The sequence below is a fragment of the Zingiber officinale genome, chromosome 1B (genome assembly GCF_018446385.1).
Source record: "Zingiber officinale cultivar Zhangliang chromosome 1B, Zo_v1.1, whole genome shotgun sequence".
Classification (NCBI taxonomy): Eukaryota; Viridiplantae; Streptophyta; class Magnoliopsida; order Zingiberales; family Zingiberaceae; genus Zingiber; species Zingiber officinale.
The window spans coordinates 83,069,317-83,087,106 of record NC_055986.1 but is presented as its reverse complement, the minus strand read 5'-3'; the positions used below and the strand labels follow the sequence as shown (position 1 = coordinate 83,087,106).

Below are 17,790 nucleotides of genomic sequence, written 5' to 3'. Positions count from 1 at the left end.
TTTAAATATAGTTAACTAATAGCAATAGACAGGGCAATATTTGACATGTTAGGATAAGGTGAACAAGAGAAAGCCAGTTACGAAAAGGGGATAAATTCAGGAAGGAGGCAGTAAACCACCATAAATGAAAAGAACAATTTTGACAACAGGGGAAGAATAATTTTAAACATATAAATACGAAAAGATAAGAGCATAAAATAGGCATATAAACCAAGTGGTCGAGTAAATTCATTAACACAAAAAAATTTTTAACACCAGAAACGAATAAAAAGTTTATCTTCACAAAAATAAACTAGTTTTTGATAGGAACTGTCATAACAAGTCATAGTTAACTTTACAGTAATCAGGAGTAAAGTAAAAGAGTTATTCTATAGATAATTGAGGAAACAGATTATCAGGCCTATTATCAATCAGCTTGCGTCGATCCAAGAAGTTGGGAGGAGGATTATGGGACAAGAAGCCTTTCTCCCTTAATTGCTCAACGACTCCTTCAGCTCCGGCAGTATAAGCTGCCAAAATAGATTTTATAATCGACCTATTGAATTCAGTAGATCTAATTAGGGTTGTGGCCCGCTCCTTGAAACGATCATCTTCACCAGCTTGGTAAATAACTAAAGCTGTCTGGGAAGACTTCAGTTCGGCATCTTTAGTGGAGACCTCTGTTTTGGCTGTGTTCAAGGAGACATTTAAAGAAGCTATTTCATTATCTTTCAAATGTAGAGTTTTGAGTTTGTCAGCTAATGCAGACTCATAATCAGACTTCAGTTTGTTTGTCTCAGTAATCTGCTTCTCTAATTTGGAAGATAATTCAGTGTTGAGGTCCATAGCCGATTTAAATTGAGATTGAAGGATCTCAAGATGGCCTTCATATTGTTTCCTAGATTCTTCTGAAAGTGTGGTAGAGGACATCTCAGCAACCTGTTGTTTAAGCTTCTCGTTCTCCGAATATAAGTTGTTTATTAGTCAAGCCAGACCCATATTAGCCATCCATCGCTAAGAACATAAGAATGGGTCATAAAATAGTCAAGGATAAACCATAAAGAAGTAATAGTAAAAATACCTTGGTTTCCTCATGGGAAAATTGATTGATTATCTCAGAAGGGGTAAGCCCTCCAAAGAGGGGGCGAATTTCCTCTCGAGCAGTAGTAAAAGAACCTCCCAGCAATACAAGGAGGACGGGAATAGAAGAAGAACTTGTAGAAAAAGAAGAGGTTGGAATAGAAGGGGGAGCGAAAACCAAATAAGAAGAGGATGAAGAAGGTGAAGACCCAGATTCTGGTAAAGATAGGGGAAAAGTAAAAGAAGTACCACCGGGAGCAGTACTGCTGGAAGAAGGAGAGGAAGAGAAAATAAGGGAAGGATAAAGATCAACCAAAGTAGGCTTAGTAAAGGGAAGGGTAGTAGGAGCAAAACCTTCTGAAAGTAACTCCACAGTAGAAAGGATGAGTCTCCTTTTAGAAGAGGGAGCTCTGGTGAGTTTGCGTCCCGGTCGTTTGCCAGGGGCAACCTCAGCAGGGGATTTTTCTGAGCTTACAGGGGATGTAAGCTCGATAATAGGAAGAGAAGCAGTAGGTAAGGGAGCAACAGCCACTGACGAAGAGGCAGCTGGCAAAGGGATAATAGAAGTTTCTGTAGGAAGGCCCTCAGAAACCTCAGGAACCACCTGGGAACTGGAAGCTTCGACCAGAGGAACCGAAACTCCAATTAAGGGGGTTTGATTAATTGTAGCAAGAAGCTCTTGCTCTTTAGCATGAAGTTCGACCTCTTCTATACGTAGCTCTTCATCAATCAGAGCAGCATAAAAACCAGCCACTACACAAAATGGAAGAAAAGGTTTTAGTCAGTAAAAATTAATAGGAGAAGAAACAGAACTTTACATAAGAAGCCGTGTATCTTAAATTTGACCGAGCTCAAACCAAACAGATACAGAAGGTCATTCCGTAGCCATTTAGTGATAGAAAGGCGACGACATAGCAACTTTTCACAATAAAAGGGAAAAGAAGGGTGAAGATGAAACTCTTTGATATCAGGCAAAGGAGGTAAAGAAGATCTCCAAGCATGGGACCAAGGAATAGGTCCAAGAAACTTTATAAGAAGAAGCGAGATTTCCAGGCTTTAAGAGAAGAAGACATATCATCAAAAAGGGTCATCTTAGTTTGAGATTGGAAAAGAAAAACACCTGGCTCTGCCCCCTTTGGATAAGAAAACATGAAAAAATTTTGAGAAGTAGGAGGAATATCAAATATACGAAACAACATGTATGCGCCACACAAATAACGAAAAGCATTAGGAGTAAATTGTTAAAGAGAAATGTCAAAGTATTGGCTTACATCGATTAAAAAAGAGGGAATGGGAAACCTTAAACCCCCTATTAATTGATCCTGAAGAAAGTTACGCAGTTGATAGGGGGACGGTGAGTATGCTCATCTGGTTTAGGGATTATGATACCATAGTCCCTAGGGATTTCGTATTGCCTGTGAATAGCAAGCCTAGCATACTTATTGAAGGAGGATGAAATTTGAACATACCAGGGGCAATCGCTTCTTCAGCCATAGATGGAAGTAAGGATTAATAGAAAAACAAGTAACTTACTGAGGGTCGAAAGAGAAGATCACTGGAAGAAGGCAAGTGCGAAGATTTATCAGAAGATTACAGTAAAGAAGAAATGCTAAGGCAAAGAAAAAGGGGCAAAGTCGACAAGAAGATGAAGGGTTTAAGGTTGAGAGAACATATATCTACCGTTAGATCAGAATACCTTTTTTCAACAGACACCGTTGATTATAGAAGCGGGTAAAGGCTGGTATTACAGAGATGAGAGAAAAGACACACGTCAGATGACCATAAATGGGCATTTATGATGAATGCGACAAATCAGATCATGTAGGGGTTTGTAACGTCTCGTCATACGCTTCCAACATTCTTTCACCGTTGAAAAGCCAATCATAATCAAGAAAATTCTGAAAAAAGTGTGTAGTTTACCAAATGCAATAAAGGAGTATGGGTTAGGTTTGGTAGATCCTAGTCAGAGGGAGAAAGAAGAGAATAAGGGTTAGTTGTGTATGAAGTATTAGACGAATTAATATGACTATAAAGGGTAGGTCAATATCCGCTGAGTTAATACATCTATAAAAGATAGGTCAGTATCGGCCAAGGTCAAAGGGTTTGATCGAGTATAATATATCAATCGTATTTGAAGCATTTAGTCTTATACGACTTTAGAGCATGTCATCAGTTAAATAAAAAAAACAAAGACGTTCTGCACACACTCAATAGGCAAAGCCCGATCGAGCTATGTAACTCAACTAAATATAAACTCATGTCTAGTCAGTCGGTTAACTCCTCCTTCGACTAGACTTGAAGGGAAGGCTAGTGATATGAGTTAGGTTTAGTAGGTCCCCGGTGGGAAGAAGAAAGGAGATAGCAGAATTAAGCAAGCATGAATATTGGTCGGGATAATACCTTAAGAAAGATTGGTCAATGTCGGCCGGGTTTTCACTTTAAGATAGATAGGCTGGGATTGTCTGAATTAGTACATCTGGATATAGATTAGTATGGGTCAGATGTATATGATCGCTTGGGTATATAAAGAAGCAAAGCCTTACAGAATTTATAGTATATTATTGGACAAGTAGGACATATGTTGAATAGTATTAATAACCCACCTGGACATAACGTAGGTTCAATTCCGTCCGATACAAATCATAGTATAATATCCGGTTGTCCATAACATAGTAAAAATAGGGTAAGCAGGCATAGGCGATAAATATACCTTGACATAACTTATAAGACAGGGCGAGAACAAATATTTCAGAAATATTCATAAATAGCTTATGAAAATATCTGCAACATGTGATTGTATAACAGGTTGATTAATTTGGCGGGAAGGATGCTTCCAGACTCTTCTGCAGGTACTAAGCGATAAAGAGGATACATCTGGGGTACAAGAAAGATTCCTTAAAAACTATTTTCTACAAGTACATGACTTGTGTCATCTCATAACAAACTCTAACAAATCGGGGTCCACTTCATGACTATGGAGGTTAGGTGAAGTGGTATAAAAAGGGGAATCCTCTCCATTGGCCAGGTATGCTCATGCTCACAACACACATAGTCATCTATTGCAAACCCTAATTGAGAGTTATTGTTCATTTTCTTCCTTCTTCCTTCTTCCCCACCAAGAGAAATCATTAACTTGAGTGTCGGAGGGCCTAGCAAGGGATTCCCACCCCGGTCTTAGGTCGCTGACAATAGTGTTGGCTGGTCTCTTATGCGCAGGAGGTCGTTAAAGCTCTAGGTCTTGGTATTCTTCAGGGGATTCTTCCTTCCGCCCTTGGGTCTTTGCACAAGGAGGTATTCTGTTCCCTCCCCAGCTTTCCATTTTGTTAAGTTTCTCAGACAAGATCAATATACTTAATGCAGATTCTAAAATTTGATATATCAAGGGAATTTAGAATGCCTAATGATATTAACCTTTCTAGGAGTTTTTTAAAGATATACCCTAAACACCTATGCCATAACATAGATGAATTCTCATTTGTCGCACTATGCTTCACATATACTATGCATCACAATATTATCCATATAGGTTATAGTGTCTAATCTATATAGTTTGTCAATCAAGGAACTCGTACGACACAAGATAGAACTTTTGAAAAATATTCAATTTTCATTTCTAAATGAACAAGTGTATCTAAATTTGTCCAAACATGAAATAGAAATAAAAAGACGACGCTAAAAATTTATTTTCCAAATTTAAATGTACATTATTCCCCAAACAGACTCTAAAGACACCTATGCCTCCAGTTTTGCCTTCTTGCCAATTTTCATATAGATGAATCTTTCAACATCAATTAGTATTCGGCTCTTAAGGTAACCCTACATAGTTACACTTATATGAGAGTTTTACCAGCATCTATCAATAAAGTGTTATTAGGTATAGTAGCTAGGTTGACTTTTGAACTAACAAAGTTGATAAGTTTACCTTTCTTGATATGGCAGTTGACGTATCTGAAACAATTATTATTCAGATGACCTTTCTTTTTACACAAGAAATAAGTTGAGTCCAGATCTTGCTTCTTTTGCACCTTATACCCTGAAGCCCAATCACTGTAAATTATTTACCTTACTCTTACCATTACCCTTTTTGTTCTTCTTGTTTGAATACTGAGATAAGGATGCATAGTGAGCACTATGAGATGTGTAACCCCTCAATCTCTCTTTTTCCTATACACACTGAGCTATAAGCTCATTTAGTGTCTATTTCTCTTTTTGAGAATTATAACTAATCTTAAAAGGAGTGAACTGTGTAGGCAAAGAGATTAGGATAAGGTTCACAATGACAATTTCAGACATGTCTAGCTTTAGTGTCTTAAGTCTTGTAACCAAGTTGGACATCTTCATGATGTACTCCCTAATGGTACCCTTCCCATTGAGTTGCATGGACACTAACTTCGTGAAAAGTGTAGTAGTTTCGACATTTTCATTTAAGGTGAATCAGTATGCTAATTCACTTAAGGAAGGTTTTGATATCCTTATTCTCAGTTATTAAATCCCTAAGTGATTTCAAAATAGACGTCCTCATGATCATCAGACTCATGTGATTTAATCGCTCCCACTTGTCAAAGTTCACCTTTTGATCCGTAGTGAAATCATTAGTTAAAGGTGTAGGGTGATCATGCCTAAATGCAAAGTCTAGATTTATGTAGCCCAATAAAACTGTAATATGCTCTTTCCATTATCCAAAGTTTGTGTCAGTAAGTCCGAGGATGTTATTCAAATTAGTGGACATTGAGAGTACTACATAAACAAAAGCAAAGAACATAACTCAATTTAATAAACAAGACATGTATCTTTATAGTTATACAATAACAAAATGCAACAAACAAAATATGCATCTATATGGGCATTAATAGAGATACCTAGTGCGATATTATATTAAGTCTTTGGATTAAATTGTAGCTTGCTATTAGTACTCTTTAAACAACTTATGATTATCTTCATCTGTCATATAACTCGCCTTCCTTTGGGCCGATGTATTATGCGCATGATACTTTATTTATGAGCTTCCTTAGTTAACTTATGTTTTTAACCATCACTCACAATACTTTTAATCGGCCACATAGTGCCCCTTCCTTTGGGCCAACACAATATGTGCATGAGTTAGAAGTTTAATTTAATTCATGAGCTTCCTTAAATATACATCCGGTATAAGAATGACTTTCATTTGGGTCAATCATTCTTAACATGGATATACATCCCTCTACACTAATACTCCTAGCCTCCTTAATAATTCTTTCTTTATCTATGGTATAGGTTTAACTAATTAGTAGCAAAAGCGAAGAAGAATCTAGGGAAACTTGTTGAAAACTAGACTAAATTCAGTTATCAATCGATTGATATCAAATATCAATTGATTGACACCCTTCTTAATCGATTAAGAATAGATGAGAATTGATTCACATGTGTGTTAATTAATTGCCAAACATTGGCAATCGATTAGTACGAAGTAATTGATCCCTAATCGATTTTGAAGGTAATTGTTCATGAGTTCATCCACTTTAATCAATTGGTATAATCGATTGGCAAATTTCAATCGATTTGCTGATCGATTCAGAAACCATTTGTCAACAACTTAATGAACTGTAATTGAAATTGATTAGCCTATCGATTCAAAAAACTCTCTGAGGACAACCCAAATAAAACCAATCGATCAGCCGATCAATTCAGAAATTCTCTATGGACATTCTCAAATTTCGTAATCGATTGGCTCTTCATGGTAATTGATTGATGAACGTCAATCGATCACCCGATCAATTTGGAAACTCTCAGTTCGCCAATTAGGTTCAAGTAATCAATTGGCTCAATCGATTGGTGAACACCAATCAATCAACTCAATCGATTGGTGAACACCAATCAATCAGCTCAATCAATTTGGAATCCTGTCATGATTTGTCAATCCCAATCGATTAGCCCTCATACTAATCAATTGATAAATACCAATTGATTAGCCCAATCGATTTGGGAACCTTCGTCGCGATATGACAATCCCAATCGATTGATGCTTATGTTAATCAATTGGTAAGCACCAATCGATTAGCCTAATTGATTTGGAAACTCTCTATGCATTGGGCATCTTAATCGATTGAATCCGTATTGTAATCGATTAGTGGATACCAGTCCATTACCCAATTGATTACTCAATAGATTGGTGATTGAAAAGCCTGATTTCTTATCGTGATTTTAGGGTTCTTAAAGAACCCTAAAATCATGCTGTCAATCTCGTTCTTTGTGGATAATGCAAAAACCTTGATTCATAAGTTAAATTCTAACTTATCCATCCTACTTTCAACAAATATACATCAATTTCATTCATCCATATGGAATCAAATGTAAAAATTGATGTATATGTGTCAAATCGTTGAAAAATAATCCTTACGCCTTAAAAACTGACAATAAGCTAATCCTTAGCTCTGATACCAATTGTAAGAATTGTAATATATCAATAATAAACTAAAGGATACATCTACAAAGAGATCTAGCTATCATCAATTTTTAAAGTAATATAGAAAACCGAAATAATAGCTAGCGAAGAGTTGACCTAAATCCATCACAAGGCTATTGCTTTTGATTTGTCACCGGAGATCCTGCAAACACAACGGAAGTCTTCCACAGAATTGAGCCGGCAAGCCAAAGGTCCTTTTCAATGGGGAAGAAGAAGCAAGAGGAAGAGAGTAAGATTTAGTATGTCCTAATTGAACTAATTTCTTTCTTTATATATCCGGCCCAACCTAGGAGACTATCCACCATAAAGTTCATCCCTCATTAATAGTCCATCAATGTTAATGAACCGGATTATTAAATCTATACATTAAATCCATATGCATTTAATCTAAACCTCCTTTATATACAATAAAGTATTAAATAACTTTATTTAGAGTTTAGTTTTCTTAATGAAAATTAATTGTATATGTATTAATCAAATATAAACTCATCTCATAAAGATTAAATTTATCCATATGAACTTAATTAATTTAGTCCATCCATATAAACTTAATCCTACATATTTTCTTTTGAATTCGATGTTTATATACAATTGTTGTTTGTTGCTATAATATTGTTTGTCTCTGAATATGTGAACGTATCCGTTCTGTTTTTCTTCAATGGATTACTGATCCATACTGAATTTAATATATGCTTTTGATGAAGATTTTTTTTCCCTTTTTTCTTTGGCCTTGTAAAAGATCCGTCCAAGAATATGACGACCAAATTTAATAATGGTGCAAATATTTGATATTTGTGCTTCCTTTACAACTAAAAACAAGACGCAAAAGCATATCCTCTTTTTCACCGGACTAATTATAAATGCACATATCAATTATTTTACAGAGTAAAATCAATTCTTATGCAACATTCAAATTATAGATTGGAACACAATTTAATTTAAATTTAAAAAGGAAAGAAAGCGTCATTATAAGCAAAATTACACAACAAAGCTAAAAAAACCAACGTTGTCATTATAGACAATGAAACAAACAAATGAAAAAAAATTGTACAACGGTAACAGTCATTCAATTTGAGCCCCAGGAAGCTAACTAAACAATGTAGAAGACGCTGTTATACAAGCCAAAAGATAGACCATGATAAAGCCCACCAAAATATCTTAAAAATCTTCAAAACATGGCTTGATGGAAGGTGCAGAAGATGATGGTTCCAGCGAGAATGTGAAACACATAACCCTCAAACGTTGTTCTTGCTCCAACAAACATTCTCAGTCCTTTAACCCATGGACCTCCACCATTTTCTCCATCAAAAATCAATTTATTAATGCATCAAAATAATAATTTTCTAAGATTTCAAAATTAATAGAAAATATAATTTTTCAAATATTAACAATATGAATATCGCGCAACGACCATAGCATCCTTATCAACAATTTCTTGTGAAGAATGAGGACCTTCAAACTCATACGAGGACCCCAAAATTATGATGAATGAGGACCTCCAAACTACATTTAAAATATAAAAATAAATATAAGATATAAATATTGATTGTGCCCAAATTCATCTTCTATATTAAAAATAAAAAAAGAATTAGTTATCATTTGATTTGAATGCCAGAAAAAATAATGATTGTGCTCCAAGAGAGATTGAAATTGAGGAGATGCAGACGGATATTGTGATAGAGTGGAATTTGAGTGTTGTTGTGATGTTATATAATTCTTTTCCCTTGTATTGGTGGCATCTTGTGAACTTTGTCGCTTCCTTTCGGTTCCTTTTGCACCTACCGTCAAGAAAATTACAAACTTAGTGGTAGATTAACTATATAATGATTAGATGAATAAAATTTTAAATAAATGAAAACTTACTTGAAATTTGAGTTTTTCCTTTTCCTTTTCTCTTTTTTGCTCTTAGTATCCCCGTGTCATGTAACTCATTTTCTTTAGCAGTAAGTGGGTTACATATGCAAACTCCATCACTTATCACTTGGAATGTCATCACATGTTGTCTCATCATCTACACTCAACTTGGAGACAAGATCAGAGATTTCATTTTTTGCATTGTCAACCAACCTCGATAATATTTTTCTCGCATCCTCATGTGATTTACTCAGTTGAGTTAGATCATAAATTGATCTCATACTTGGTTGACAAACACCATCTCAGATACATGACCACCACTACCATCACTGTCACTTTCTTGAAAATCAAAGTTAACTCTATTTAATAATAGTTATTCAACAAGTAGAATCATAAAATAAAATACAGTTAATTGTTATAAGTTTGAGATGATGGAAATTTTGTGTAAGCATGCTTTGATGGTATTTAACTATATGTATGCCACTATTTTACCCAACTACATGTTATATTTTGAAGAGATGAATAGAGAATAACAGAAATAGAGTTATTTTATGATTCTACTTGTTGAATTCATGCCTAACCCTTGAATTTTCATCATAAGATTTTACTTTGATCTTGATCCAAGTCTAATCATTAGCAAAATAAGATGGTGGTTCAATATATTTGCAATTTAAAGAATTAACCAATTCAATTTTAAATAATTGGTATATGGTAATCATATAAACAACATTAGCAGCATTAATCAATAATGGATATGATTTTTTAAAATTTGTGCAGTCTTACCATGAAGACAACAAGTGTCCTCAACCTTCTCCTTTACCCGCCAATTATCTTGAATTTTTGCATAATTCATAACAAATTCATACAAAGAAGTCATCTTATTAATGACCTACCTTTTTCAAAACCATATTTGTGACCTCACTCGAAGTAGCAAAAAGTCTCGCACTAAAGCTTCCATTACTAAAAGCAATAGCCCATTTTTCTCTAAGTCTATACATCCCATTCCAGAGCCGGCCCTGGGCCAGGGCTACCAGGGCCATATATATATATATATATATATATATATATATATATATATATATATATATATAATAAAATTTTTATTCCTCACCTTCGCTCCTCGCCTCCTCGCGTTTCGCCCGTTGCCGAAGCATATCCGAACTCCGAAGCGAATAACTGAATAAGCCCTAGCTCTCTCGACTCTCACCTTCGCGGTGATTCTCCTCCTCGGCTGCCATCCTCACCGACCCCGGATTAATCTTACCATCGAGAGGATATCGCCAGCGTCGATAACCTCAACGGCTGCTCCTCCGACCTCTTGTCCTCCGGTTAGTAATCGTTTTTATCTTTTAGGGCAACTGCGGTCCGCAACCAGATCTTGATTCTTCGCCTAGTTAATTAGGGTTTTGTTGTTTGATTAGGCAATCGATTAGGATTTGTATACTTGGATTTCACCAAAATTTTAACTTTTGCTTTTCAATTTGCATCGAAATTGTTCTCATTATGCAAATGATTTCTACTTCTTTTTTCTCTGGTGCTTATATTTTTCCAAATTTTTTACTTTTTTCAAGTTGAATAGAAATTGTTTTGATTATAATAAGCAGATGACTTTTTATTTTTATTTCTTGTTACAAATTAAAATATTGTAGACCGGTCCTGCTATCTTTAGATTCGCAGTGTCCCTAAAAATTGCTTCTTGATGTTCTACAGTTGGCTGGAGTTCTATTTGTGATGGAAAAATGCGGTAGTAACATCACAATTTGGAGTCTTGTCAACTCAGATTGAGTGAGCTTAGATTTAGATTTTACTTTTGACAGCCTAAATCTCAGATCGAAATCTGACTGTTTTGATTTGGCTTGCTGCAGTGTTTTTTGGGGTCTTCATCGTTCCAAAAGCCTGCTGTTCCTAATCTTCTTAGCTGACAAAACTTGGTCAGTGGGTTGTTTACCTTTACCTTTAACTTTAATCTTTGATGAATGCAAGTAGATTCCAAAGTTAGTATTTGTAGTTGGTCACACTTAGTAGGCTCCTGATTAAAAAGAATAAGCATATATCAACAATTGGATTTTGTGGATTTTGTGTGTGTATGTGTAGATATAAGAATTTTCTTATTAGTTTACTCTAAAAAGCCTTGGCTTCTAGTTATTTATTCTCTTCAGATGAGTTCTTTTAGCTAGTAAATGATAAGTAGATTAACTAAGTTTTCATGTCATTTAGCTAGTTAGATTAATGTGCTTGTGTCTTTAATTGCATGAATAAGGTCCCAAGTTCTAAACAATTAAATTATTGTGTTTTTTTTAATAAATTTGCAGGATATCCGTGTTAGGTCTTATATAAGTGGATTTTGAATCAAAGAAAAATTCTCCATATCGGGTTGTATTGTTTTTTGTTTATTGCTTATTGTTCATAATTATTTATCGTCATGAAACAACTCTCTGGATATCAAAAAAGACAAAAAAAAGGAAAAAGAAGAGGAGATAGCCCAAACCTTAAGAGGTTCATTAAATAAATATTTTAGTAAAGAATTACATAACACAACGGAAAGTTTAGTTCAGATTTTAAGTAATGAATCAAATGCAAATGAAGATTTTGTTGAAAATAATAATAATGAATATGAAGAATGTATGAGAAACGAAAGTGATGAGAATGAAAAATTTGTAGAAAATGAGAATGAAGAGAATACAGATCTTAATGATTTGAATGAAATTGAAATTGACAAAACTAAAGATATTGATAATTATTGTGATGATAAGTGCACAAACGAATATCAATGTTCGACACTTAGATATGATGTAAACATATTTGATCCAAGAGTTTGAGATAACCTTGATACAAAAATGAGAGATTTACTTGTGGAAAGAGGTCCTAAAAGAGAAGATATTCTTAAGTTTCCTTTAGATAAAGAATCTCGACACTTTTCTCATACTTACTATGTTCAAATATTACCAAATGGTGAGACTTGTGATCGAAAATGGTTAGTATATTCGAAGGAGTTGGACAAAGTATTTTGTATTTGTTGTAAGTTGTTTAAAGTAATACACATCAAAAGTAATTTAGCAAGAGAAGGAGTTAATGACTGGAAATATTTATGTGACAAACTTAAACAACATGAAAATAATGTTGAACACCTCACTAATCTGAGAGCATTTGTTGAATTACAAATGAGATTAAAGAAAACATTAACAATTGATAAGGAAATACAAGAACAGATTAAAAAGGACACAAAACATTGGAAACATGTTATGCTAAGAATAGTTGTTGTTGTCAAACGTCTTGCTATATATAATTTGGTATTTCGTGGTACACATGACAAAATTTATGAAGATGGTAATGGTAATTTTTTGGGTCTACTTGAAATGATTGCAAATTTTGATCCAATAATGCAAGAGCATTTTCGACTCATTCAAAATAAAAAGATTCATTATCATTATCATTATCTTAGTCATAAAATTTAAAATGAGTTAATATATCTTTTAGCTTCTAAAGTCAAGAATGCAATAATTAAAAGAATAAAAATGCAAAATATTTTTCAGTAATTCTTGATTGTACACCGGATGCAAGTCACAAAGAACAAATGACTCTCATATTAAGATGTGTAGATGTTTCAGAGACTCCAATTAAAATAGAAAAGTACTTTTTAGAATTTATAAATGTAGAAGACACAACTGGTTTAGGTCTTTTCAATGAATTGAAAGTTGTTTACAATCTTTAGAACTTGATATTGATAATGTGAGAGGGCAAGGTTATGATAATGAATCTAATATGAAAGGAAAAAAATCAAGGTGTGCAAAGAAGATTGCTTGACATTAATCCTAGAGCATTTTACATGCCATGTGGTTCTCATTCTTTTAACTTAGTTGTTTGTGACATGGCAAATTCTTGTGCTAAAGCAAAATCATTTTTTGGAGCATGTCAATGTATGTACACCGTGTTCTCTAATTCAACAAAAATATGGAATATTTTGCTTGAATATATTGATGGATTAACTTTAAAATCATTGTCAACTACAAGATGGGAAAGCCATATTGAAACAATCAAAGCAATACTATCTCAAGTTTCCCAAATTAGAGAAGCTTTGTTCAAATTAGCAGAAATAAGTGAAGATGGCAAATTAAGTAGAGATGCTGAAACTTTAGCATCTGGTGAACTTTCAAGTTTTGAATTTATATTAATCCTTGTTATTTGGCATGATATTTTGCATAAAATTAACTTAGTTAGCAAAAAATTACAGTCAGAGGATATGCGTCTTGATGTTGTTGTAAAACAATTGTCTGGTCTTGTTTTCCTTTTTTGAAAAATATAGAGAAAATGGTTTTGCTTCTACTATGGATGATGCAAAAAAAATAGCATCTGATATGGAAATTGAGCCTTTATTTCCTACAAAATGTAAAATTTGTAGAAAGATACATTTTGATGAAATTGCTAACACTGAAAGAGAAAATCAATCACCAGAAGAATCTTTTTGAATAGATTATTTTATCTTAGTGGTCGATATTGCTCTTGGGCAATTGAAGAATAGATTTGAACAGTTGCAATATTTTGAATATATATTTGGATTCTTGTATGATGTTGCAAAATTAATTTCATTAGATGATGATGAATTGATGAGTTCTTGTGTGAATCTTGAAAATACTTTAAGAAATGGTGACACTTTTAATATTGATGCAAAATATATGTTTTCAGAACTACAAGTTTTGCAATTAATGTTACCATGTGAATCTTATGAAACAAATAAAAAATGATCTTCTATTCAAATATTAGATTTTTTAAAAACAATGGATATGTTTTCAAATGTGATGATTGCTTATAGGATATTATTGACAATACCTGTGACAGTGGCATCTGCTGAAAGAAGTTTTTCAAAATTAAAATTAATAAAATCTTATTTATGGACCACAATGACTCAAGATAGACTAAATGGATTAGCAATTTTATGTATTGAAAAAAATATTTTGGAAAACATTGAATATGATGTTATTATTGATGATTTTGCCTTTAAAAGTGCATCACGAATACACTTTAAATGAGTTACCTTTGTGTTTTTTTGCAGGTGTATTACAACCAATAATTTAACTATATCTTCTGCATTCACTCTCATTCGCACTTGTAGGTAAACATTTTGTTACTTATGAGTACACGTGACATTGTATTTATGCTCTTAAAGTGTTCATAAGTCATAACAACTCTAGTACTTATGCTAATTGGTGATACTCATACTTTTTTTCTTTTGGTGATTAGATCAATTGATAGTTTGATAAATTGATACTTTTTTGTTTACTGTGGCTTTCGGAGGGAAATGGTTGAGCATTTTCTATGGTGGAAATTTTGTTTTAAGTAGCATCCTTTTTATGGAGTATTCTTAATATGCTTTGATACAAAGATGTTTTATTCATGTCAGATTAGGTAGCTCTTCTTTTGGTGGTTGGCTGGTTGGAGTATGGATGTTGCAGTGAGAATCTTACAGGGAGGAGAAGCTTATTTATAAAATGTGCTTAAAAGGGGTTGGATTGAAGCTGTGATGTTGATGGTTTATGATATGTTGTACAGGAATATTGGTGCGATGTGCTTTCTTTATAGTGGTTTTTTGTATTGATTGCTGGAAATTTGTAAGGTTGGTTTTTTGTATTGGTTTTGCTGGAAATGTGATGTTCTGATAGTGTAGGGGGTTTATGTATTTGGTTGGTTTTGTTTTGATATGTGTTAGTATTTGATATGTTTTGATTGTGAGATACTATTGCTGTTGGAGTCTAATATAATGGTTTCTGAAGAAGGTGAAGCAATGCATATTTTTTGAAGGGTTATATATGTGGCTGATTCATTGAGTAAAATTTTATTAGATGGATTTCTAAAGGTTTTCTTTGCAATTGGGAGTTCAGTTATTTTGATCAGAAATTGATAAACTATTATTTATTTTGATTAGAAATTGTAATATGAGATCAGATTTGACCCCCTTCATTTTATGATTTTTTTTTTCATATGTGATTTTTTTAATTAATGAAAAGTAGTGTTCTGTAGAATAAATTGGGGCATGTTTTATAATTTCGCCTGGGGCCTTTGAACAATAAGGACCGACTCTATCCCATTCAATCATTTATGACTATTCAAATTATATTTATCAATCATATATTTCCATGTGGCCTCAAATTCATCTTCAGCTTCACAATAAGTCATTCATTTATGTCATTTATGTCATTTATGCCACAAATTTTTAAAAGTTGAATCACCATTTAAACTCCCAAAGTGTGAGTGAGGGGGCATTTTGTTTTATATGTCATTAACGTAAAGGATGATGATGTGAATGTGGGAAAACTATTTCAATAGCATTCATCATGACATTGGTGTGAAAGATAATTTGGAGTTGCTTTTCATTCATAGAATCAAGAAATATTTTATACAACTACTCAAAAGAACTTTCAATTTCATCTAACATAAAGGTCAAGCCAAACAACACATTCTGATAATCTATACCAACAATTGGTGCACATATCAAATTATACTTATCTATTCTATATGTTATATCAACTGATAGGACATCACCAAAATGTTCATAATCAACCGTACATCTATAGTCTTTAAAGAAAATGTTCATCACCCTATCGTTATCATCCAATTTCACATTCTAGTAAAAGTAATTCACCTTATTCGCCTTATTTATAAAATATTTAATAAGTGTAGTGACATCTCCATTCTCAAGTTTGGTATGTTTTTTTTCGACCGACTCAAATTATCATATGCATCCTTTTTAATAAAATCCAAATTTTCTAGTCCATATGTTTCATTTTCCTTAAAAGAAATAACACTAGAGATAGATATTCCAGCATTTACCATTTTGCATGTGATATATTGTGTGTCGATATTAACAAGTGAGTTTGATCGAGCGCAAACATCTCATGGTTACATGGCTATGCTCCATAAAAAAATGTATTCACCCGTCATTCACCCTCTTTCTCTCTTGTAATCTTCAATTTGGCTTTACCGTTAGTTCAAGTGACCGACTTTTGATACACTAGAATCCTTTTACTAGAAATTTTTTCATCTTTCAAACCTTGAAATGAACAACTAAATTCCTTTGATTGAAGTTCATTAGTATGGGGAAAACAACATTGATCATCCTTTCTCACACTAAATCCCTTGGCATGTACGTCTTGATAATATAATAAATAAGCATCTTCAACATTGTTCACAATAACATCCACTAGTAGTTTACTCTTCAAAACATCAATAATGGAGTTTTCAATTTGTATCTCAATAAATTAGGACTCCATATTATACTTTTAAAATTTGATCATTTTCAATTTCTTGACCGTACTCTCCCTCCAGCTCTTCAAGTGACAATGAATTGTTATCTTCCATTTTCAATCAAATGAATCATTAATGAAGAATCTTGAAAAGTGATAGTAAATTGTTATCTTCCATTTTCAATCAAGAAACCATTAATTAATGAAGAATCTCAAATGGTTGGCGGCGACTGAACTACAGCGATGGAAGTTTGAATAAAGATAAGAAGAACGATGGAGGTGTTTTTCTTTCAAATGAGAACTCTATTTTTGTTACTGTGAAAAATGAAGAATCTCAGACCCATGACAGCAAGACTACGGTGACAATTTGAAATAGAGCGGAGAGAATTTTTTTCTCTCAAATGAAAACCAATTTCTTCATTGTGAAAAATGATCGTCTGAGATCTCAAAATGATTTGAATCTCAAACGGGTAGAGGTGCAAATAAGACAAGTCGCTCACGAGCAATTTGATCAAAGCTCTACTCGAGCTCAAATTTGACCGAGCTCGAGCCGAGCTCGAGTCAACTCGTTTAACATTCGAGCCAAGCTCAAGCTCATTTAACACGGACTCAAGGACTCATCGAGCCTGGTCAAGCCAAGTTAATTTAATATTTTAATAATTAAAATTATTATTACTTTTAAAATAAAAAATAAATTAAAAAGAAGTTTGTAACTAAAATATGTCATATAATATATTTGAGGTTTACCGTTTAAATCCCCACTTAAACAGACTTTTAATTTATTTTTTCAAATCAGGCTTGAGCTTGACTGAGCTCAGCTCGAGCTCAAACTCACAAGCTCAATCTAGCTCAAGTAGTTTTCTCGAGCTCGAGCCCGAGCCCGAGCCCGAGCTCGTGCTACAGCCCTACAAACGGGGTAGTGGCGGGGGTTCAAGATAGCGGAGTGAATTTTTACCCCTCTTCTTTACTGTAAAAATTGATAGCTTGAAAATCCCAAAACCAAAACAATTACCATCCGAAAAAATGTCAACCATAGAAAAAGAGATGACACGTTGATGGGTTCAAGCACTACCATTACGGTAGGATCGAACGAACCGCCCCAAGGAGGACCTCCTAATGTCTTCAATTACATACCAGAAACCCTTGGAAAAAAAGACAGCGACCGCAGTGTTACCCATTTTTTTGCCCCTCAAAACC

The 17,790-nt window shown here is 33.7% G+C and overlaps 1 protein-coding gene across 1 annotated transcript; it reads right to left on the bottom strand.

The window, feature by feature from the left end:
* Positions 1 to 363: 363 nt before the first annotated feature.
* On the bottom strand, positions 364 to 2,553 carry LOC122039336 (uncharacterized serine-rich protein C215.13-like). Its single transcript, XM_042599112.1, has 3 exons — positions 2,529 to 2,553; positions 1,061 to 1,812; positions 364 to 939 (listed from the first exon to the last, which is right to left on the bottom strand). The coding sequence occupies exons 1-3, from the start codon at positions 2,551 to 2,553 to the stop codon at positions 364 to 366; spliced, it is 1,353 nt and encodes a 450-aa protein (XP_042455046.1).
* Positions 2,554 to 17,790: the final 15,237 nt, after the last annotated feature.

Coding starts and splice junctions, on each gene's coding strand:
- LOC122039336 (XM_042599112.1), bottom strand. CDS start 2,553: ATGGCTGAAGAAGCGATTGCCCCTG. Junction 1,813..2,528: donor TGAAGAAGCGATTGCCCCTG/GTATGTTCAAAT, acceptor CATTTTGTGTAG/TGGCTGGTTTTTATGCTGCT. Junction 940..1,060: donor TTTCCCATGAGGAAACCAAG/GTATTTTTACTA, acceptor TTATATTCGGAG/AACGAGAAGCTTAAACAACA.